Source organism: Haliotis rubra, unplaced genomic scaffold, assembly GCF_003918875.1.
Source record: "Haliotis rubra isolate DU_JTF1 unplaced genomic scaffold, ASM391887v1 Scf434, whole genome shotgun sequence".
Lineage (NCBI taxonomy): Eukaryota > Metazoa > Mollusca > Gastropoda > Lepetellida > Haliotidae > Haliotis > Haliotis rubra.
The window spans coordinates 89,667-112,566 of NW_025767118.1; the positions used below are offsets into that span (position 1 = coordinate 89,667).

General features: G+C 40.6%; 1 protein-coding gene across 1 annotated transcript; it reads right to left on the reverse strand.

Moving 5' to 3' along the window:
- Window positions 1-410: 410 nt before the first annotated feature.
- Window positions 411-21,849, reverse strand: LOC124289162. The gene is made up of 4 exons (XM_046725774.1): window positions 21,644-21,849; window positions 6,269-6,340; window positions 5,308-5,413; window positions 411-4,321 (listed from the first exon to the last, which is right to left on the reverse strand). Exons 1-4 carry the CDS (start codon window positions 21,683-21,685, stop codon window positions 3,648-3,650), a joined length of 894 nt encoding a protein of 297 aa, XP_046581730.1. The 5' UTR covers window positions 21,686-21,849; the 3' UTR covers window positions 411-3,647.
- Between the last annotated feature and the right edge of the window lie 1,051 nt (window positions 21,850-22,900).

The following is a 22,900-nucleotide window of genomic DNA, read 5'->3' on the forward strand; positions in this document are numbered from 1 at the left end:
GCCGTTTTTGTGAAGACCAAAGAACGACCTTCAGCTTTCCTATCAGACCTATCTACTACACCACGAAGGCTGTCTTCCCAGACAAACGAACTGTTTTGTATCATCAACTCCTTGGGGAGGGCACAAGATTTGGACTCGTGTAGATCAGAGTTAGAATTGGTCTTCAGCAGCCCATGCAAATAACGAGATGTGGTGGTCAGGCTCGCTGACTTGGTTGAAACATGTCACCGTATCCCAATTGCGTATATCGATGCTCATGCTGCTGGTCACTGGATTGCATGGTCCAGACTCGATTTTGTACAGACCGCCACATAGCTGGAATATTGCTGAGTGTGGCGTTTAAAAACAAACAAACTAAAGCACAAGATATGGACTTCATCAGCCCAACATAATAAAAGAGGAAGAATAGAATCGATTATATATTTATTCGACGAGTATACAAATGTACAAAATATTATGCAATAATACAAGTATTATTATACAGAGAATATGTACAAATCGTTTTAAGGATTGAAAACAAATGTCTAAAACGGGTCTTTCATAATCGACTTTATAAATATGCCACGCTTGTTACACATTACTGCACAGCATTCACATTACTCAAACATACAGGATTTCCAGTCGGGGAAAAAACCCGTTTTAGACTCAGTAAACGCTCTGTTTTTATATTTTCGTTAAGTTCGTTATTTTTTAGCATTTAAGGATATAACGATTGGCATGTTCTCCTACAATGTGAGTTAGCCGAACTCAGTGGAAAGTGACGTTTCCTTACAACCACACACGGAAAACCTCCAGGGACAAGGTGTTTGTATTGTGTTCCTTGCTTGAAACACGTGGGCCGCACATGTGACATTGATATCTATGAATGTCTTAACAATACAAATGGAATTCTATTTACATACATAATTAATAAGTCTCAGAAATAAAACAGTATGTACAAGGTGGAGAATCAAGGGGAACAATAACAAATACGTGACATGCATGCTTACTGCATGTATTATATTACCCATGTCCGTTATACGTGTCCACAGAAAGCAGATACAGTGAAACCTCGGTAATCCGGACACAATCATGTCCAGTATATTGTCTGGATGAGTACATGTACGGATAAACGAATCATTGGACATCTTAATGTTCCTTCTATTACAGGTGGTAACAATAGTTCGGATAAAAGAGTTTCGGGAATAAGAAGGTTTCACTGCATATCCACCAGATACGATAATGAAATATGCATTATAAGACTAGGGATTTTAGCTTTAATACATTTACTTCACTTATTTAGTTTATATTGCAGCTAAGACATTATGACTTTATTACAAATAAAAAATTGGAGGGCAAATGTTCGAAAATTAAAAAAATTATATTGATTTTTCATGAAATGTTCGAAAAAAAGAAAATTATGCTGATATTGAAAATGGATTTTTTAATGTATCTAACTTATATTTGTTTCATTAAGGAACACTTGGTGTCATCACTGACTGTCAGTGATCCACTTATATACTTTTAATCACTATTTTGCCAGGTAATCAGGACTGGTTATTCTCAGGCATAGTCGTAAGTACACTCAACATACCAAACGGTCTCAAACAAAAGGAAAAGGCTGCAGAAAGACTGCTATTCTTGACTATTACAATACGTTTCAGCTTCGTTTTCAGCTTTTAAACGGCCAGAAGAAAAAGGGGGTGGGGTGGGGTGGGGGGTGGGGGTGGGGTATATGTACACGTGGAATATATATCATCTTCTTGTCAGACTGCATTAATAGCAAATGACAACTTTCACGGACACTACAAACACGCCAAGACCAGTCTTCAGTCGTGTGTAAGTCCACGACGTACTGACTGAGTCGTAACCTATTTCGGAACATTAACCATGGATTTTCGGTTTCTTATGCTTTATATGACAACACAACCGATTACATCAATAATCATATTACGAATTCAACATCCTTGATTGATGAGTATACATATATACATATATACTGCAGTATTTCAGTTGAGGAATTTGAATAAATATTTTTTTATCAAGGTCAAAAATTGTTATAATATTTGTCACTGAAACCAAAAGTAAATAAGTAATTTTAAACAGTATAATCAACACTTTCAACACAGTTTTATAACGTATAGGGCATGACGAAAAAATAGCATGGCCCTGAATAGGGATCCTCATCACATAGTGGTTGCTATGTAGAAATCTGAACACATTCATGTACAATAAACAACTATATACAGTTTTACATACGGATCCTACTCACAACTATAGGATGTAATTGTTTGTCGCTCAATGTCATTAAAATCAGATCTTTGTAATCGCTACTGCTGCCGAAACATCTGAGGACATCACATAGCAGATCACTTGAACTTGACCGACCAATGAAATTATTGTAACAAGAAGTCGACATTAGCCAATCAGAGCAGCCTATCTCGAGCTTTGCTACACTTGTTTCAACCTGACTACAGACTACGCTTTCATTCCAAACTACGCTTACAAAAGTTGTTTTAAATCTTAAAGTTGTTTAAAGTTTTAAATTCAAAGTTTAAAAACCAAGCAAACAAAAAATCTGATGATTTTGGCGGAACCAGTAGTATAACCCGTAACTATCGTTTGGAACACCTCGCGTGATTACAAAACATAAGGTTGCATGATAAGAACACACATTCCGACTGTCACTTTCCAGATCTGGTAAGCGACGCTCTGATTGGTCGGATGAAACGTCGCTCTGACGTCACCCGTCATGTCCTCAGATGTTTGTTCCGCGGCAGCGAGCCGGAAGATCTGATTTTAACGAGACCGTTACTCGTTTGAAAACCAATTACACCCTACCACTTGATAACTATACACATCGTTAATATTTACATGTCAGTATAGTCTCATAGGTTGCAATACAAAAATGTGACATTAAACAATTTGCAACAAGAATCACAGGCATTAAATATGCCTCGGGACAGAGACTGTTGGTGAATACAGACCTAAATGTTGAAACGTCAAAGACATTACAGTGCATCAACTAATAAAAATATTTGACAATTGCCTGCTTTGTAAACACCAAGAACCTTGTTCATTTTCAAAAAGCGTCCAAAATTTTGATTAAACCAACATCCCAGTTTAGTCCCTTCTAAAATTTAGTGACCGATCACATTTCGTTGTTCCAATTCCTTGTCTAAACATCAACAACGCACTTTTGTGAGTTACGAAGACCAAAAATTAAAACGAAAACACTGCAGTTACATACGTCACTTAAGAGAGAACTGACGGCATATAGAAGTTGGTTTTTTTTCATAATGTTGCTCATGTTATTGTGTTTATTAAGTCCTACGTTTTTTCGCTCGCCATTGGGTCATTATAGCTACACTGAATGGAACGATGAACTCCAAAGGCACCCCTTAGGCGAAACTAGTACTACGTTGGGCAAAGGTGGAAACTGGACCTTTAATATCAGTTTATACCCTTGCATCAGGAAGATGGGTCCCCAACTACACCTTATAGGAACCAGTGACGTTGATGCAGAACTAGACGCTATGAATTGCTACAAAAACGGGAACTGTTTCTAATGACATTTGATCACTTTCTCTGCTTTGAGTGAAGAAAGGAAAAAGTTTGACACATTGCACAGAGTTTTAGACACAATGTCCGAAAAGAAATGTCACACCTTATGTCAAAGATATGCCAATGGGGTTGTCTTTAGTTGCAAGGATCCTGAACAGCCTGAAGTTCCTGTAGAATGACGGCTTGCTCTTTCGGTATTTCCTGATTTTCTTCTTCTGGTTAATCCTGGCCAGCTTGTCCTCTTCTCCTTGGTCATTTTGTGCCTTCTCCGATCTGTAGCTCGTCTTCCTCACCCTCAGTTCAGCGTATGGTCCGGTGATGTTGTGCTTGCGACCCCTTCGTCGCTTACCCTTCCTGCCCTTCCTGCCCTTCCTCCCTTTCCTGTGCTTCCTCCTCAGTTTATACTCCCTCTTCCTCATCTTCTTCTCCAGTTCCTCCTCATCCGTTTTCGTGCTCAGCTCAAAAGCTTCTCTGGCATCGCTGGCTTTCATCTGTAGTGGTATTGGTGCAGGATGGGGAAGGACTGCCGGCTTCCTCAACGCTGGGTCTGCCGGGACGCTTACAATGGCGTTAGACGTTACCGGGGTTTCCGACGATGCGTTGTGGTGAAGGCAGACACGTTTGCATTCTCCTTCGTTCCGGAAGTTGTTCATGTTGCCGTCGCAGCCGCCGTAGGTAAACCATGAACACTTTCCGGCGTGCACGTTGAAGTACCATCTTCTGAAGCGGGCAACGCATGAACCCGGTGCTGGGGCCAGCTCGCAGACCTTGGATTTCACTGGAACCAGAAATACGGTGAGGAATAAACCATTTTCTATCTGGACAGATCTGTCGTTTTTACCTAAGTCTCTTATGCCCAATTAAATCGATTCTGTAGGATAATTGAGACTGGTTGCTCTCTGGCGCTGACATTGTTAAACATGTTAAAGCCACACATGTTATATTTGGGATTACACTTTCTCATTTTCTCATTTAAGTACAGAATCTAGTAATTTTGTTGGATTGATTCCCACCCGGGATTCGAACCCACACTCTCAAAGTCAGGCACTTAATCGGCAGCACACAAAGTCAGTCATCTAACCTACTCAGCCACCACAGCTTCCTAGAATATGAACTTTACTGAGAAATCCCAAATAGAACGTGTTACATTTTACCACTTTACTAAATTGCATTGTGTATTCATTTAATGTCAATATATATCTGATGATAATAATATCGTATTCAGGATTATTCAACTTATACAGCGACGACTATGTACGTGTGTATAGCTGCATGCACAAGTCCGCATTTGTATTGGTTTAACACTGCTAGTTCACTTAGACACCATGCTGCTGTTTAAGATACACGAGGGGCGGTGGGGTAGCCTAGTGGTTAACGCGTTCGCTCGTCACGCCGAAGGCCCAGGTTCGATTCCCCACATGGGTACAATGTGTGAAGCCCATTTCTGGTGTCCCCGCCGTGATGTTGCTGGAATATTGCTGAAAGCGGCCTATAACCATACTCACTCACTCAGACACACGGCTTGGACACAGCCGACCAGCCTTTATTGTCAACCTTAATGACGAACTTCAGGCAGGGCAACAACAAATAAACTCTTTTAATGTCTTATGGTATGACGCAGCAAATTTCGATTTAATAAAATAATATAAGAGTCCCTTGGACTCTGTCTTACCAATTACCAAAGTAATATCTCAGTGATCCTCCTTTCGTTAATCCATCTATTGGGTTTACCAGATCGATATGCATATTTAAGGATGTCCATACCTTCGATCTTCTGTTGATGCACACAGACAGGGAAGGACATCTTCCTTGGCCAGACCAAGTGCTGTATGGCGCAGACCTTGGAGACTGGGCACACCTTCCTGTACGCCTGGGGGGTGACAAATGTACGGGGTGAGTGGAATTATTATAAACTGTTCAAAGATCTGCCGTCGTTTGAAAAATACCTTCTATTACCTGTCTACGTCTCTCGGCTCATTGTGTCATTTCGGACATCGAACCATCATTTACCAATAGAGACAGGGCGCTGGAAAAAATATACCAAGAATAAACAGAAATTGTAATCTTTGTAATTCACTGGCGATAGCCGACGAGTTCCTCTATTTATTTAAATGTTCGGGTCATTTTGACAACATAAGATTCCAATATATCCCGACTTACAGTATATTGCCGAATCACGGACAAATTAAACTACTGTTTACCTTAGAGGATTATTCACTTGTTAAGAATATTTCAAGATTTATAAGAATTATCAATAATACTATTAAAGATAAACACACTAATATATTCACTGTTACCAAATGATCATAACAATTCATCGTTTATGTTATGACTTTATTTGTACTGTTCCTGTACCACCAATAGTGGTTTGTCGGAATAAAATATATTAAATTGAATTGGTAATATTGAGATGAATAAATGTGTTTAGCATTGAACAATTTGTTCATTTATCAACAAATATCTTTATTAGAAAAAAATGGTCTTAGCAACCCCTGTAAGAGGCGACTAACGGGACATGATGGTAAGGCTCGCTGACTTGGCTGACACATGTCATCGTATCCCATGCTCATGCTGTTGATCACTGGATTGCCTGGTTCAGATTCGATTATTTACAGACCACCGCCATGTAGCTGGGATATTACTGAGTGCGGCGTTAAACAACAAACAAACAAATTTGATCAGTACTGCACAAAGAGACAGGTAAGCCTCGGTGGGTAATACTCACTTTACATAGTCTTTCTGCCTCGACTCCGTAAGAGAACTTCTTCGTTCCAGGATCCAAGGTCATACTGTTGACCTGCGAGGAGAAGGAAATGATTAATAAGGATTTTACAGAAATAAGAATCCAAAGAAAAAAAGAAATGATTCTATGTGTATGTATCATTGATCATCTTCAGTGAGTGAGTGAGTATTGTTTCACCCCGCTTTTAGCAATATTCCAGCAATATTACGGCGAGGGACACCAGACTGACTGACTGACTGAGTTTGGTCTTACGCCGCTTTTAGCAATATTCCAGCTACATCACGGCGGGGGAACACCAGAAATGGGCTTCACACATTGTACCCATGTGGGGATTCGAACCCGGGTCTTCGGCGTGACGAGCGAACGCTTTAACCACTAGGCTACCCAACCGCCCTCATCTTCAGTGTGATGAAAGTAAGAAACTGGATCACCATTTATTCATTTTATCATTTTACCTTTTTATTTATTTCTAATATTTTAAATTGTAGTTTTTAAATGTTACTATTTTTAATTTAGATTATATTTTAGTTTATTCATTTATTGTAACTATATCCTTCATTTCCATTTATTCTGTTTTGTTTCTTCCGTTTTTTTTGGTTGTTGTTTTTGGTTTTGTTTTTCAAGGGTTGTTTTTTGTTTGTATTTTTGGTTTGTTTGGTTTTAGTTTTTGGGGGGGTGTTAGGGTGGAGTGATCCACACATACACATCATGCAGATCATTCATGATTCACGGATTCCATTCCATTGTTTTCCCGCAAACACCATCTTCCAAACAACGGAATTATGAGTACAAGTGTTAGAAACGACCTCAGAGCGATATCGCTTAAACACATTCAGGCCTACAGCTTGAGTCTGTGATCTCATACTCTCGGAATCCTTGAGGTCATCCCAACACGTGGAAATACCGTTGAGGTTATGATATCGCTATTTCCTCTTATTTCACAATCGTGGAAGCGTTTTGCGGGTAATTAAGATAACAATGCGATACCGTCGATGCACGCAGGGCACTGTTGGGTGTGTGGTACCCCATGTAGTCCAACAAGGTCACCTGGGTCTAGGAAGGTTACATCGTTGTAGTCTGGATACGTGCAATGTTTCCCTAGATACCAGCAATGTGATGGCAACGGTGAATACCGAGGAAGATAAATACAACGTTCGATGTATTGTCATATAAGGTAGGGCATTCCATGACCAGGACATCGCAAATGTGAGTGAGTGTGGTTTTACACCGCATTCAGCAATAAACCAGCAATATCGCAGCGAGGTTGAACAAATAAGGTTTCACGATGTTGGGAATCGAACCCCTACCCACCGGCGAGACGAGCGAACGTTTTAACGAAAGGGCTAACCAACCGCCACACAAATACATGTATTCAATAAATCTGGAAACAAATGTATTTTTCCTGTCAAATAAAGACGAAAAAATTCTCGTCAAGTTAAAGCATATTCGACTGATGATTTCTACTTCGTTTTGGGCAAATAAGATAGGCGTGGGTGATGCCTAGTGGTTAAAGCGTTCGCTCGTAACGCCGAATACCCGGGTTCCATTCTCCATACGTGTGCAATGTGTGAAGCCCATGTCGTCTGTTAGGGATTCACTAATCAAACTTCTTTACGGGATCAGGGACCTTACGGGATCATGGACAGAATATTTCATTCTATCACTCCCGATGTATAAAAGCATATTCTGTCCTAACGATCTCCTCTGTCCTAACGATCTGCTCTGTCCTAACGATCCGCTCTGTCCTAACGATCTGCTCTGTCCTAACGATCTACGCTGTCCTAACTATCCGCTCTGTCCTAACGATCCGCTCTGTCCTAACGACCCCCTCTGTCCTAACGATCTGCTCTGTCCTAATAATCCGCTCTGTCCTAACGATCTCCTCTGTCCTAACGATCCGCTCTGTCCTAACGATCCGCTCTGTCCTAACGACCCCCTCTGTCCTAACGATCCGTTCTGTCCTAACGACCCCCTCTGTCCTAACGATCCGCTCTGTCCTAACGATCTGCTCTGTCCTAACTATCCGCTCTGTCCTAACGATCTGCTCTGTCCTAACGATCTGCTCTGTCCTAACTATCCGCTCTGTCCTAACGATCTGCTCTGTCCTAACGATCCCCTCTGTCCTAACGATCCGCTCTGTCCTAACGATCCGCTATGTCCTAACGAACCCCACCGCTCACACATACTGGACAAAATAAGTTAGGGATATTGGTATTTTTATGATTGATGTTTTATCAGTGTGTCAATGAATAAATAGATCATTATTCATAATTTCAAAATTTACGTATATCCCTAACTATTTTTGTCCAGTATATGTGTCAAAATGACATCATTACACCTTAAAGTACAACGGAGTCTTTCACAAGCTAATACCAGTCAAGTTTGTATAAGAAGGGATTGTTGACAAATAATTATATATTATTGTTTATTGATTATTATACATTCATGATAATAAAAACCTTTTCCATGTTTTTATGCCTTTATTTATTCAGTGTACAGTCAAACCCCATTGTGTCGAATTTCAAGGGACCAAGGGAACAGTTCGACTTTTCCGAGTGTTCAACACATCCGTCAGCATAGAAATAATGATAAATATAAGGAAATCGGTAGGGACCGAGAGGTGAGTTCGACAGTATATATAATGTCTTTGGACCCGTGAAGGTCCGGGTTCGAATGTGTCTTCAGTAACCCATGCTTGTCGTAAGAAGCGACTAACGGGATCGGATGGTCAGGCTCGCTGACAGGGTTGACTCATGTCATTGTATCCCAATTGCGTAGGTCGATGCTCATGCTGTTGATCACTGAATTGTCTAGTACTTATTTACAGACCGTCGCCATATAGCTGGAATATTGCTGAGTGCGGCGTAAAACTAAACTCACTCACTCACTCACAAACGTGCGTTACTGTATTTCAAATGAATTCATGTTCGTGTCCTTCACAGAGGTAAAGCAGTGCAGGATTTTTTTAATTACCCGAAATAAGTTACAAATACCAGTTCCAGGAAAGGGGAGCAATAAAACCACGCCCTTAGTTCTCCTCCCCCTTCCTTCCAGTGCTTGGATTGATTACAGTCTGCACCGGATTACCTCCCCTTGTGTTTTATCATTTCTCCCGTCCTCCAGAAACAGATCGTGTGGGGTATTTATACACCCAAGGTCAAGTAGCATTGCGTTTCAGTCATCCTTATCGTGTGGTATTAACACTTAAACGTTGGAGAATACATATTAATGAGTTGTATTGCCCTTATTACTTCCGTTCTCTCTGAAGGTGAATGTCATTGATTTGGGTTGGGTATGAGTAGACAGCGGGAGCACTTTGCTTTGTATAACACGTCCTTAAGATTCTGAGTGAAAAAACGCATGATTTAAATATTAACGTTTTATGTGGAGACGAAGAAATGCAAAATTAAACAATTGCAACTCAAGCTACAAGAATCCGCCTCAGTGACAAAATGGTGTCCCAAGCAATTTCCTTTTATTGGCGACCCGTGAAGGTCCGGGTTAGAATGAGCCTTCAGTAAGTAACCCATGCTTGTCGCTGGAGGCGACTAACGGGATCGGGTGGTCAGGCTCGCTGACTTTGTTGACACATGTCATCGTATCCCAATTGCGCAGATCGAAGCTCATGCTGTTGATCACTGGATTGTCTACTTCAGACTCGATTATTTACAGACCGCCGCCATATAGCTGGAATATTGCTGAGTGCGGCGTAAAACTAAACTCACTCACTCACTCCTTTTATTGGCTTTTACTGTATGTTCCCAGTATTTTTCAGCAGGACAGTTGATTTGCCTTTGTGTGTGTTTGTGACGAACGCCAACTTTGGGGGAGGGTGAGTTCTCTTTGTCGCGAACGCACGTATCATCACTTCTTGAAAGTGGTTCATAAGCACATGCAGAATTGTGCAGTGGACTACGAATAAGGGGCGGTGGGGTAGCCTAGTGGTTAACGCGTTCCCTCCTCACGCCGAAGACCCGGGTTCGATTCCCCACATGGGTGCAATGTGTGAAGCCCATTTCTGGTGTCCCCGCCGTAATATTGCTTGAATATTGCTAAAAGCGGCGTAAATCCAAACTCACTCACTACAATTATGGAAAGGGTCTCTGATACGTTACTATCCACAGTAACCTATTTTGGTCGTAAAATAGTACTATACTGACGTTCATAAGAAAGTACACACCTGGTGTTTTGGGACTATTTCCATTAAAACCATAAATATTTCGCTAGCAATGTTGTAATTGGGTACAATATCTGGTGTTTTGGAAACACTTGCACAATGTTTGTGACAAGGCAGAATCAAAACACTTTTTAAAATATTAATGCTGTTTTAAAGAAAACATTTTACCAAAGAATCAGGTGACTGTGTACTTTCTTCTGAACGTCAGTTTATATGGACTTGGTGTGTTACATACAATCGTGACCGGTCGACTATGCTCATGCTGTCAATCACCGGTTAGTCAGAACCAGAATATTTCAAGGGCCGAGATGAAACAACTGGAATATTTCTGGCAGCGGTGTTAAACAGCAGACATACAAACAAACAACCTTAACCTCTGAAAGAACTTAACACACCAGTTAGACGATGCCTCGACAAACGATAAACTTAATCTAGCATTCCCGTCAATGTAAGCTGAAGGAGTGTTTTGATGACGTTCCATCGAACGCTAATGAGGGTGCGCTTAGCGACGTGCAAGGCATTAAAGGGTACGCGATACTATGGTGTTACCTGTGCAGAGCTCGTGTTTGAAAAGGATGGTGCACCGCCAGTCGGATGCAAGATTGTGTGAATGGATTCAAGTGGGCTCCGAAAGAATTCCGCATTCCGTTAGAGTCGCGACATCTATCTCGCCATACTCGCGGTAAACATGGGTAAACAGCATGCGAAACGGTGCACCTTTTTATGTCCAAAGTACAGATTCTGAAGCACGTAAATATCATCGTATGAAAGAGCACACCTGGCTGTGTTCAAATGCAGTTTGTTTGATACTTGACAAGGATCTGTTTTGTGACAAATATTTTGAATTATATTTTTGGTTGAAGGTATTTGAACCTGCCTGGTGATGACAGGCACATTTGATGTACTTGAAACTCGGAAACTGTGAAATGTGAAAATATTTGTTCTTTCCGTTACAATATCATATTGGGGGCAAGAATTGTATGGATGTCAATTTCTTTATTTTTGATGGACACGACGTTTCGCAGTATGTTCTTACTGCTTCATCAGGTGAATGAAAGAAATGATGAAGGAGTAAGGATATACTCCGAAACGTCGTTTCCATCACAATAAAGAAGTTGACATCCATAAAATTCTTGTCTTTATGTGTATCACTTCTAAATGCCGTTCAAAGACTCAATATCATGTTGGTTCAGGAACGGCGAGGAATAGATTAAATTGTCAAACTTTAGGGTCAAAATCCATCCCAAGGATGAATAGTATTTAACTCCGCTTTTTGTAAAATACCAGCAAATATCGACAGGGACAGCAGTTATGGACCTCCAGTGTGGCCAAGTTGGAATCGAACCCGGACCGTCAGCAGAACGAGCGAACGCTGAAGCATTAGGCTAACCACCGCCCGAGAACCCATAAAATATTTCATCATAATTATGTTTTTAGTGTACTTTGTGAACTGAACAGGGGCAGGATTCAAGAGAAGCTCTGTTTGAAGTGTAACCTCAGAACTAAAAAACACCACCACCGCAATCCTTTCTCCAGTAAGCAAAGGACACCACAGCCAGTGCACCCAACATGGATGTTATTGTGGGTTGTTGTGACCATATAAACAGAGCAATCAAAGCCGTTCTCTGTACCACAGCTAAACTGGTAATGTGATCTTGAACATGCAGTCATTCACCAGCCCCAGGTCACAATTACAAGAGAAAGGCACGTCTATTTGGAAAGGAGAAAAACACAACCGTGGTTATTTCAGTCCAGTCCTCCCTGAAGCTGCATGGCAAACGTTATGGTTTAAGCCATTCTATCCCGTGTCAGTAAATTCGCAAACTGATGAACTTTGCAAATATCGTAACTAAATGTTTGATTTCGAAAACAAGTCACAGTCAGGGGTACATGTATCATGTTGGTTTGAATGAGTCCAAGGCCGTGTATATGTCTTTTTCAATCTTCCATCCTTTTGGACCTACGCCTCGCCCTGTCAGATTTACGTACCTTCCAAGGAGAAGATTGCTGAATCAGCATGTGATCATCATCAATGGATTGTGACCCTTTGTGGATAGAGCCCTAACCCTCCTCGTATTGAACGTCCCTTGTGTCCAAATCCCCATGAATGGACATGATAAGTCTGCTTAAACACTGGTCTAATTCAATTACCTTGTTCAAAGTGTCTTCTTTCTGAGGCGAAGTCCGCCATAATACGGTAAGGAGGGTCAAAGGACTTGACACTGTGGTGCAAGGGTGGTCTCTGTGACCCGTCGCAATCCAAGTGGTCAGTCAAGTTAAGGCACATGCACTGTGTCCATATATACATTCAGTCCAGTCGACATTAAATATTTCCCTAGTTAAATCTTCTATATTATATTATTTTTTTAAATTACAAATCATTTGGACCACAGCTACCCTTGATTAACATTCCTTTTAATAATTACAGGATTGGTGAGGTAGCGACCAGGGTTCGATTCCTCTCATGGGTAAAGTGTGTGAAGAACATATCTTGGGTTCCCTGCCGTCAAATTGCTGAATATTGCTATAAGCTGCGTAAAACTAAACTCACTCACTCACCATTTGAACATTATCCTTGTGACAAATGAGTGAGTGAGTTTTGTTTTTCGCCGCACTCAGCAATATTCCAGTCATATGGCGGTGTGACAAATGCCATGGCACCGGATTTTCCGTTTGGTGAGAACATGTTTCCTTCCTTGGTTCCGGCGTAAAAGTATGCTCACTCATATTCCTATTATTATTATCATTATTTATAAACTACTTTCGAAATTCTACAACAGATATGGCATATAATTAAAAATATGTACTGATCACTTAAATGTACATACAATTTCTTTACCTTGTCTGACTTGGTTTACGGCAGCTGTGACCATAGGGGGTAGGAGTTCGATTCCCCGGATGGGTACAAAGTGTAAAGCCTATTTCTGCTGTCCCCCACCGTGATATTGCTGGAATATTGCTAAATGCGGCGTAAAACTATACTCGTTCTTAACCATAGTTTACGACCTTCTGTAAACTGGTGGCCACAACCATGGACACGTGGTACCGTGTTTCCGTTAACACTATCAACATGGTGGCCTACGGCGATAGGAATGAAAGCTAAACAATATCTCACAGATGGGACATTTTAGCATAACAGACCCTGTTCCAAAACAAAACTATTCTCAGGAATTCGTTCGGGACTGTATACATGTTCAAAACACATCCTGCTTCACATTATTATTCTATTTGAGGCACACAAACAACGTTGATGAGATGCTGTGCCATTTGTAAATTGTTACTCTCTATGGAAGTTCCATTGCTTCCAGTTTTCGTGCGACAACAATATACATGTATTTAGAAAAGTATCGTTCTTGGATCTTGTATGATGTCATTGTGCCTGTAAATAAATATGCTTGATCCCTCCCAATTATGTCGATCGTGTGGTTATTTGATGTTTGATAAACTCGGCAACTTCCGTTCGCAATGCATGGTGGGTGGAGTCTGCACACATGGACTTAATACAGCTTAAAGCCAACTGCCGTACCACACATAGAGATTTGAAAGGAATCGTTAGTTAGTTTTTGACTCAGCATATAATAGACGAGGTAAGTGAAACACGTTGACCAAACACAACAAATCAACACCAGCTTTAGAAATTTGTTTTGGAGACTGCTCCAGATGACCAGCCAAACCGCATTCACATGTCCTCAAGGTTTGTAGGTGTGTATGCTTTAACAACATAAAGAGTGAGTGAATAAAGTTTAGTTTTTCGACGCTTTTAGCAATATTTCCGCAATATCACGGAATATCTAGGAACACCAGAAATGGGCTTCACACATTGTACCCATACTGGGAATTGAACCCAGGTCTTCGGCGTGACGAGCGGATGCTTTAACCATCCGCCTATCCCACTGCCCCGGACTGGAACTTAGCGTGAGTTGGTGACTGCACCTGATAACTGCAATAGTCTTTAACCTGTCAACACAACCGTTGCTGTTGCGGAACTACGATGTATATAGCCCTCCGTGTCATGGACTTTGATCACTGCAGCACAGACTTAAACTACATTAACCTTTTGGTCAAGTTTCCCATCAACATCCTGTCTGAGGAAGTGAAACGTCGTCTTTTTCACATCTAACATGTGGTAATTGGTATGTTTTAGACGTTTATTTGTCTGAGATGAAAGCTATAGCATCAAGAAGGGCACGGATAAATACCTTGAAATCCTCTTTGGGCTAAGCTCGTTTAAAGTTCTGTGACTTGCTTTTGAATGTTTCATCATCGACAGGGCTGTGGGGTAGCCTAGTGGTTCGTGGCTCGTCTTACTGAAGACCCGTGTTCGATTCCCCGCATGGGTACAATGTGTGAAGCTCATTTCTGTGTCCCCGCTATATTATTGCTTGAATATTGCTAAAAGCGGTGTAAACCTAAACTCACTCTATCATCGACAGCCTGTTTATCAGGTGGCTTGCACACACAACAGCATCTCACTTACGACTGTGTAAGGTAACCTTGATTTTTATTGTTATTTCAAATTTGTTAACCCCAAACATACATTGCAACCTCAATATCAAATATCAAACGTGTTTAGTTCTCTCATTTCTACCACACTGAAGTTTGTTGATGTGGTTTTACGCCGATTATTACCATGTTCCAGCAATATCACGGCGGAGACACCAGTAATACACATTTTACCATGATGGAAGTCGAACTCGCACCTTCCACGTCACGAGCAAACCCTAACCCTACCGCCCTTACAAAGTCAGAGTGAACAAAGAAGCGAACGGCGGGAGACTCAAAAAATCGGCTTCACACTTTGTACCCATATGAGGAATTCAAACCAGGGTCTCCTTTCACGAAGCACTGTATACTAAGGTTAACCTTAATTCCCATTCTTTAACATTGTACTAAGGTTACCTTAGTGACTTACGATCACCTTAGTGCATTGTGAAAGGAGGCCCAGGTCTTGAACTAACGCTTTAACCACTAGGCTACACCATCACCACCAGAATCAGGAACCTATGTGCATCCATACTTAAAATTAAAAACATGCAATAAAATGGCAAAAATAACATTGTCTTATTTTGAATGACATCAGGCGTTGAATTCTTGACTCAACAAAGCTTAACGGAAATGCTCTTCTTTAAAAATATGGCTGATGAATAATCATAAACAATTAACAAATTCTTAACCGAATTTGCAAACGTAAACAATATTTTTAGGGGACCTTGAGAGGGAAACAAAATTGTCACGTGAAACGATAATGCCTCTAATTCAAATATTCCTAAAATGTTTGCCAGCTGGGTCTGGGGAACCCTGTAACGATTCAGTAAGACTTGAGGGTCTGCACCTCTGGGTCCCCTCTATTGGAAAGAGCTATATCACAATTTTTACAGAGACCCAACTCCACAAATCAGCCTTGTTTTACTTAATAACATGTGAGTGAGTGAGTTTAGTTTTACGCCGCAATCAGAAATAGTCCAGCTATGTGGAAGCTGTCTGTAAATAATCGAGTCTGTACCAGACAATCCAGTGATCAACGGCATGAGCATCGATCTACGCAATTGGGATACGATGACATGTGCCAACCAAGTCAGCGAGCCTCATCACCCGATCCCGTTAGTCGCCTCTTACGACAAGCATCGGTTACTGAAGATCAATTCTAACCCGGGTCTTCATGAGTACTTATAAAATGTCATCTCGTTTCGAACTATGATTGTCATGATGTCTTTTAGCGGCATTTAGAAGTTGTCATGATTGTCATGTTCGATTCCAAGCATGGGTGCAATACGGGGTTCCACTTCCGGTTGTCATCACAACTTTATTACAGCTACAATTTTATTTTCCCTTCGCCACATGAGGCAAGGGTGGCTCAGTTGTCTAAGACACTGCAATACGCTTTACAGAGATGCGTCCCTTGTGCACACCAGGATATTCTGGTTTGAATACCTCTGGTTATATAGCTAGGCCTGTTGACGCCTCTGTTCGCTGCATGTACAAAAGTGATAAAGTCTTTTTCTGCATCCATTTCCTACCACGTACCACTGAATAACTGACACACTAGTCATAGCGCCCCTTAAAACAAGCCACACACTTCACCATCATCGCATATACAAATAACACAAATGAAAATTTAATTGTGAGTATAATTGGTAATACTATGTTATTCTTTTAATGTCGATATGTCTATGTTTGCTGTTGGTGGGGAAGCCTAGTGAATAAAGCGTTCGTTTGTTCGAACCAATATTTGATTTTCGACAATGTTCCAAACCCTTTTCTGGTGTCCCCGGTCGTGATATTGTTGGAATATTGCTAAAAGCCGGGTAAAACTATAGTCACTCACTCACTACTGATTCTGGACACATTTGAATGGTAAATGAAGGTTTCAGCAGTTACGTTTAATTGCTAAAAACAGCGTAAAACTTCACTCATTCACTCCATGGTTTGGTATGGAACCGTTGAATTATGTTTTGTTCTGCAAACGTGGTCTCCTGCAAGGCAGATCCTTACCCATGGACTATTCATACGAAAACACATATAATATTGGTTAAACCAGATCCGAAAACAACAGGAAACAAAAAAACATGCTCACAGAATATCAATGATACCCGTTTGCAATGAAAGCCTACCGCTGAAACGTTACTGTAATTTTACATCACAAACTGAATATCGCACCAGTGACAGCGGCCCCCGTGTTGGCCCTCAATATGAGCCTCTGTGGTAAGCCCCTGCAAACAACACAGATCGAACGCAAGCCTCTAGGTCACGTGACAGCCCAAATATGTTGTAGTGTCTGTTTTGTTTTGTCCCACTTACTTGTTTACTTGCCAAGAAAGGTATTCTGTTTGTGTCCTACATTTAAAGACATAGTACCCAACGCTTCCTTATTTACGGTTTACGACAGAAACTAAATCTAATTGTCACTAAAATTGTTCATGACAGCTTCAGGATATAGTATCCTAATCGAAATGGTGCATTACAAAATTGGTTACCTGGACGACAGCTTGCAGTAAATAACGCAACGGATTTTACTAATTGATGTTTGGAGATATAGTGATGTTGCTGTTGCGGTCTATGTTGCTGTTGCTGACACGGATTCAGCGATTTTATAAAGGCTGCAGCTCCGTAAACAGTCTCTCGCACAACCCACTATAAACATCGAAACGTTTTCCTCGTTTAGTCCCGATTTTGACAGACCACAATTACCCACTAAACTTTGAGCCGGTGCATACTTAAAAGAACCAACACACACAAAAAATGCCGCATTTATAGCCCGGATGAAATGTAAACGTTGCCTTTATTCCACTGGCTTACAAATTCACGTGCATTTGTTTTTTACATTGTTGCAACTAAAGGTTTTATTGAGAATTAGCTTTATATCCATGTCTTTTGAAGTGATTAATGACTGGTTTAAACAAACAGAAATAATGAAGTCTCCCTGGCCTCAGAGGACTTCCTGTGAGCACGCGCCGCCATGTTTATTTTATACTTAACTCTCGTGGCACGAGCATACAGTCCGACTTCCCAAGGTCATGTGATTATTGAATCAACCCATTCTTTATTCCCATGAACTATCCACATGCACATAGATCAAAATTCCAGCACATAGCAACATTACAATTTATAAATTTATATCAATAAACATAAAAGAACACAAATAGAACATACATTCAATAGCGGAAATGTTCAGAACACCAATTAGCCGGACAGTAGCAGGAGATAAAATGTAAAATATATGAAATAAATAAATTAAATTCATTTAGATCCCAAAATACAATTTTAGATTGTCAAAGTCTAACTTGCACTAAAATGAATTAGTTAAACAAAATAAATACAATTTAGATTGTCAAAGTTTCGATGGCAAATATCCATCGTTACTCAAGTTACCTTAGAAATATGCATGCAATGTGGCAGGTTTTTCTCTCCATTGCACAATAGGTGACTGTTTTCAGACATTGTATAACACATTGCCGTGTGGGTGTCAATATCATCAGCAGTTGCTCAAATCCCCCAGATAAGCAGTAGGACGCATGAGCTATTTGTAACGAGAGCCCCGATAGCATTACATTCACAGATACCCTCTTGCGTTGTATTGTAACAATGACGTGACACTGGGTGTTAACCTTATCAGATTTATATCATGACGGTCATTGGGTATAGCTTGAACTATTGCCTTATAACATCCATGACATTAACTGAATGTACGTTACGAGTAACCCAAGGGTGTTTCAACGTTTGTCTGAATTATGCCAATTTAATGACATTGTTAAGGAAAATGGTAACCGTTGCTGCCATTGAACTTCTGAAGGTGTGTTTAACTCCTGCTACTGATGCTACAAATATTCTTCTGATTGCATCGATTGTTTAAACTCCATTGAACGTCATCAACGTCAGCCCTGAAGACATCAGACGCCTAGGCATGTAGATATGAGTGATTTTGAACGCCGCTTAGAACAGTATTTCAGTTATCATAAAGGGGTGTTAGCTTGATGTGGGCCAACCGAAAGATCTCAATCAAAGTAAATTATAATGGGATCCCACGACCACTAGATCCTGCATGGTCTAAGGGAAGTAACTACGCATGAAGGGATGCAACACTAAACTTTACAAGTTGAAACACTCAAGCATGAATATGGCGCTGAGAACCAAAAATCTCAATCAAAGCGAATCTGTGATGAGATCCCACGACCAGAACATCCTTGATCGACTGGGGAGGTGGGGAAGCCTAATGGTTAAAGTGTCCGCTCGTCACGCAGAATACCCGGGTTCGATTCCCCACATGAATACAATGTGTGAAGCCCATATCTGGTGTCTCCCGCCGTAATGTTGCTGAAATACTGCTAAAAGCGGCGTAAAACCATACTCACTCTCTCACTCACTCCTTGATCGACTAAGGGACGTAACTGCGGCATCGGACACCAACGAAACACCCAAGATAAAAACTGAAACTTGTTCCAGCCGTGATGTATACAAGATATCCACATGAGCGTCTGTCTATGCAAACCGTCGTTCTATCACATTACACATTTTGCGGCAGGTAACGTAAACAGACAATCTACTCACTTCATATCCATGGACAGATTTTGAAAGGTCTGACTCCACTTTAAAATAGTACAGTGTTGATTTATGCGTATATACACAGTGTGCGTTACGTCACAGTGGCGCCTGACGTTACTGTGTGTTCACACAAAGCAAGACGTTCTAATGAGTACGAAGCCAGTATAAGTATATACGTCGCCTGATATTCTTTGTCTGCAGCTACAACAATCAGCCTTGACCACGTACTCATTGTCCAAGATATTGACTGTTTGCTTTAATATTTCGTTTAAAAATTAACTAAAACGTGAAAAAGCTCATTCCTTTGTCTTCCTGACGCCGTAAGCCTCCGCAGTCTATGTTTGAGTTTACGTGGGATCTGAGGCACTTGAGTGAGTGAGTGAGTTGAATGTGATGTAGACATTTACCACTTATGTGAAACCCATGTGCACTGCACTGTGCTGGCAAACCAAGGATTACTATCCGCGAATCGCATGCATGATCAGCAGATCCTGACAACGGTAGGGGGGACAACTGCGCACAGAGTAAATCTAGGTACCGTGCAACCCGTGCACTAGACACAGTGGGCACTGATGAGGTTCAAGACTCTGAACAAAATTTTTACTCATTCCATGCCTTCTTAAACCTGTTTCTTTAAGACCAAGCATCGACGCCGAATTTCATCCATTTTCTTCATATTTTATTCCCTTTACGCCCAAGTGATTCTCTTTCGGTTCATAAACAAGACTGGTTAGTGTCTTGACTTATACTATGCATGCGTTGGTAGAAATACCAATTCTATAATACTGTTCAACTATCTCATAACACAGAGGGGAGTCCTGGGTATCACCACTCCTACTCCACAATGTTCAAAACATACAAGGCCCCTAGTGCATGTTGACTTGTCAAAGCTCTATATATAACGTAAAGACCTCCTAAAACCCGCCCCGCCAAGCAGATGAATACAACGATATTATTTACCCCTCTTCAACAACCGCCCTGCCCATCTATAAATATTTAATCGATAAAAAAGCGCATTCAACAGGTTCTACTATTTATATCCATGAAAGCATCAAGTCTTTAATCTCTAGGGGATTCGGAAGAGAACACCTGGATTAATTACACCTGTCCGCCCCCGCTAGCAGATTCACAGGTAATGTCACAGGTAGCACCAAAGCAGGATCATATGTTGAACGCGCCGGCGATAATCCTCGCCACTCTTACGCTTGTCAGAAGCCCGTAGTCTTTCGTGCAGAAGCTTCAAAGAAACTGTTAACCTTGTAACCAGTGTTAGTTTGAAAGTTGAATAGTTGCTAGGCCAGCTGATTGTGCAGGCTATGCTTAAAAAATACCTTCTTTGCCTACCGCCGTCACTGAGATTCGGACCTACGACAGTTTCATTGTACAACGCTGAAACACCTGGGTGATGAGGTAAAGGTATTGTTCTTCAGCTGTTTCAGCTGGACCGTACTTCTAAAATTGATGCTTAAGTGATCATATCCAATTTAGTTTCTACGCTACAAGAATCAAGAATACCACTCAAATTTAATGAAATAATATCTTTACAAAATAAAAAAACAGGTATGATAAACAACACTGAACCATTCTTAAAGACATAACAACATGAATTATTTTTCTGATTGGAATCGGATTAATTTGACCACACACGAGTAAGAAGACATTTTTCTTTGTAAAAATATTCATTTTGAAAAGTAGCAGGAAGCTGTCAAATTAAATGAGACAATCGCTAGAGGCGTCCTGATATCAACATCCCTTACAATAAATGTATTTTATTTTTTCGTCACGCTTACAACAAGGTACAAGTTTACCATTGACAGGCACCAACCCACAGCGCCATTTTGCGGACAGACTTATCAATCAACATCTTTAATTTTTCATTCTTTTGAGAAAGATCAGTGCCGCTTTTCAGGCATTTATTTTCTCACACCCACAATTTACCTGTCAGAGTGAAAACAACCGCAACTTCTAGTTTAATTATTTTTAACCATGATGACATTTACGCAATGAAATATAGTATTACTAACGTAGTTTGACGTTGCTGTATTCTGATACGTTCTTGCTGGAATATGAAGGTCATTCATTTTTTATGTAAAACAACTAATATTTTAATAAATTAATAAAGAAAGTATTAAAACACTTACCTTTAGAACGACAGCTGTGAACATAAGCAATGAAAGAATCATTTTGATTCAGTGTAAGTCCTCACTATACGGGAACACAAAGTCCTACAAGTCCAGTGTTTTAAAACCAGGCGTTTGCTCGTCTTTCACGCAAGCACGTATCTCTGTTAATCCTGAGAAAACTGCCTGTTTTATACTCTTTTCCCTCACGCCAATCCGTAAACTAGACTTAACCAGTGGGCGAGCGTTACCTCATTTTACTCAACACCGGGGAAATGTTAGCCAATCATATGACTTGTTTCAGGGTCAGAGTTGAAGGGTTAGTTATCTGACCTCGCTATACAGCATGGAGCATGGCAGGACATCTACAACACGTGGGCAGGGCAAACACCCCCTGTCCATCTCACCGCAGGGCCCCAGTAGAGAGTAAAACTTACCATGTAGATATCGGCATGCCTCCCTAGTGGATGAACTTGTTCTTTCTGGTGTGTAGATTCAGTGTCAAAATAAATTCAGAAAACGTCCGTATCAGTTTGGACAAGAAGTTATTATGTAAAAGCTTTGTGTGTTTTGCCTGATAAGGAAGTTATCGGGGTTGAGCTGTTACAGGAAATGCACAAGAATCGCTTAACAAATATTGACTTTGTGTTGATGCAAACTTGGATGTCAGTCAAAACTTTTCTTTTCCAATCTCAACTCTTTTCCAGAAGGATAGATATACTTTACAGCCCACTGAGACTTTACATTACGAATGAAGTAAATATACAAAACACAACGTATGATGCATAAAAAGGGCTTATGTAACTTCCACTATATCAGGCGGAGCTTTAAATGATATTTTTTAAAGTCTGTTTCGATTGCTCTGTGTAAAAGGGTTATAAAAATTACTTAAAGGTCCCTTTGTCTATTGTATACCAAGAATTCCGATTCTTTTGATCAGATAGGGTTATCTTAAACGTATGGCAATTAAGGTTTGTGGTATTAATGAAAATCCGATGTTAATATGTGTCCCCCGCCGTGATATTGCTGGAATATTGCTAAAAGCGGCATAAAACTAAACTCACTGATATCGCTATAATTATCCTAATGCGACGTTTAAATTACGTTTAATTTTAATTCCCTCACTCATGTTGTCAAAGTTGTCCAACAAATAATCTTTAAATTGCGACATCGTAGTTCAAAGTTGTCCAACAAGTATTCTGTTTTCCCTTATTCATTCATCACAGGTAAAGATGGTTATCTAGATAACGGCCTGACCCAATGCTTTCATTTTATCAG

What these genes read in the sequence shown, in the direction of transcription:
- LOC124289162 (XM_046725774.1), bottom strand. Translation starts at nt 21,685, where the DNA reads ATGATTCTTTCATTGCTTATGTTCACAGCTGTCGTTCTAAAG. An exon ending in AGGCAGAAAGACTATGTAAA is followed by an intron (nt 5,414 to 6,268) that starts GTGAGTATTACC and finishes GTCACCCCCCAG; the next exon opens with GCGTACAGGAAGGTGTGCCC. An exon ending in GCATCAACAGAAGATCGAAG is followed by an intron (nt 4,322 to 5,307) that starts GTATGGACATCC and finishes TTCTGGTTCCAG; the next exon opens with TGAAATCCAAGGTCTGCGAG.